Source organism: Sinocyclocheilus anshuiensis, unplaced genomic scaffold (assembly GCF_001515605.1).
Source record: "Sinocyclocheilus anshuiensis isolate Anshui unplaced genomic scaffold, SAMN03320099.WGS_v1.1 C32989140, whole genome shotgun sequence".
In the NCBI taxonomy this organism is placed as follows: domain Eukaryota; kingdom Metazoa; phylum Chordata; class Actinopteri; order Cypriniformes; family Cyprinidae; genus Sinocyclocheilus; species Sinocyclocheilus anshuiensis.
The window spans coordinates 1-1,976 of NW_015621288.1; the positions used below are offsets into that span (position 1 = coordinate 1).

General features: G+C 39.3%; 1 protein-coding gene across 1 annotated transcript; it reads left to right on the forward strand.

Annotated features, from left to right (window-relative positions):
• Positions 1–324: 324 nt before the first annotated feature.
• Positions 325–1,865, forward strand: LOC107683157 (histone-lysine N-methyltransferase EHMT2-like; the record flags this gene model as incomplete). The annotated part of the gene is made up of 5 exons (XM_016479233.1): positions 325–421; positions 526–632; positions 719–956; positions 1,359–1,504; positions 1,722–1,865. Coding segments are annotated over exons 1-5 (732 nt in total), but the record flags the coding sequence as incomplete, so codon positions are not given.
• Positions 1,866–1,976: the final 111 nt, after the last annotated feature.

Genomic DNA, 1,976 nt, shown 5'->3' on the forward strand with positions numbered 1-1,976 from the left:
TTTAGTGTCACATGATCCTTCAGAAATCATTCTAATATGATGATTCGGTGCTCAAGAATCATTTCTTATTATAGCCACAGTTTAAACGGTTGTGCTGCTTAATATTTTTGTGGAAACCATGATAAAAAAAATTTCCATGATTCTCATGGATTCTGATTATTAGAAAGTTCAAAAGAACAGCGTTTATTCAAAATAAAACTCTTTTGTAACAGTGTAAATCTTTACTATGTCTTTGGACTGCTGAATAAAAATCTTTCTGCCCCCAGAAAAGACTTTATATATCTTACGTATATGTCTGTTTTTACTAATGCAACAACATAGACAATGAACAGAGAGGAAAGTGCATGTGAAAGAGATGTGGGGTTCTCGCCCACACAGCATCTCAGTTTACCTCAGGAACTCAAAGACTCAACACAAACCGGTGAGGACTTTTAGCTAAAAAGCTAAGATACATTATAACCTCTTTTTTTAGAAAACAAGAGAGTGAAACAAATGGCCTGTCCCTTTGTTTGTATTCTTCTGCAGCCTCCAAGAAGAAGAAAAGAAAAATGGGCTTATATAATTTTGTTCCCAAAAAGAAACCGAAAGTGTCCAAGAAACCGAATGTCTCGTTGTCCTCTTCAAATGCGCAGGTCTGACATCTTGCACATTAGAGAAATTGAGTCATTCATCTCAGTCAATTCTGAACATTTAAGATTTTTGTTTCCAAACCCTGCAGGAGGATTCACATACAGCTGGATCCAAAGGTGGGCAGATGTCCATTGAGGAGGCATTCAAAAATAGAGTTAGTCCTGAGAAACCAGAGAAACAGACTTCAGCGGCTGATACAGAAACTGCAGCTGAACCGCCTAAGAACAAGGAAACAGAGGACCTTCCTCAACGCCACGCTGAAGAATACACAGAGCTGCCTATACATGCTCTGGCTCATGAAAGCATGTTCACAGCAATCCCCACAGGTAGATAATATCTGCACCTGAAGACAATAGAATTGAGGTCCACCGCTTGCTTGCTTTTTATGTATTTCATGCTACCACCTCTTGAAATGTGTATACTTCCTATCTGTTTGTTTTCATCTGATAGGTTGATCTCAGAATGAGCAGAGACAGGTTTCAGACAGAGCAGTCTGACTTTGTGAGGCAGTAAGACCACACGGCAACATACATGCAGACCTTTTGTAAAAAATAAACACCTTTTGTCGCATACTTGCTTGATTTCATATTACATCATAATAAAAAAGAAAAAACTGGCAGATCAGGGAGGGTTTAGCTGGATAGGACATTCTAGAATCAGAGGGCAAAAACAGTAAAAGATCCACTTTCTGGTACCTCAAGTGGAATCAAGTTTTTTGTGTTTATCAGGTTTGCCGAAGGATAAAGAGAACATGGAGGCTGATGACTCGCTGGAACCTCCACTGTGCAGCTGTCGCATGGAGGCACCGAAGAACCATGATGTAGTAACTCTTGCTGAGGGCAAGTGCATGGCTGTAGAGAGTGTTGATGGAAAGGTAAAACATGCTTCATGTTTCAAAACATCTGTCTGTGAAAGGATAACAAAATGAAATCATTAATACATTCACACCACTGCAACAGTCATTTTTTTTGGGTGCTAAGTACAGTTACATTCACACAATAACTGTAGTGTATGCTTTTGATGTGTGATGAGTGAATGGTGAATCAGTTTGAAGAAAGTGGGTATTAAAGAATATTTTTCTCTCTCTCTAGCTGAGTTTATGTCGGAAGGTGATTCTGAAGCAGGAAATGATGCGTCCCTCTCTGAGGATTCCATTGCTGGTGTTGTGTGAGGATCATCGTGCAGGCATGGTGAAACACCAGAGCTGCCCGGGCTGTGGCTTCTTCTGCAGGGCTGTAAGTAAAACACACTAGCATTTAAAAGTTTGGGGTCGGTAAGATTTTTTAATGTTTTTGAAAGTGTGCATTTATTTGATCAAAAATACAGTTAAACAGTAATATTGTGAA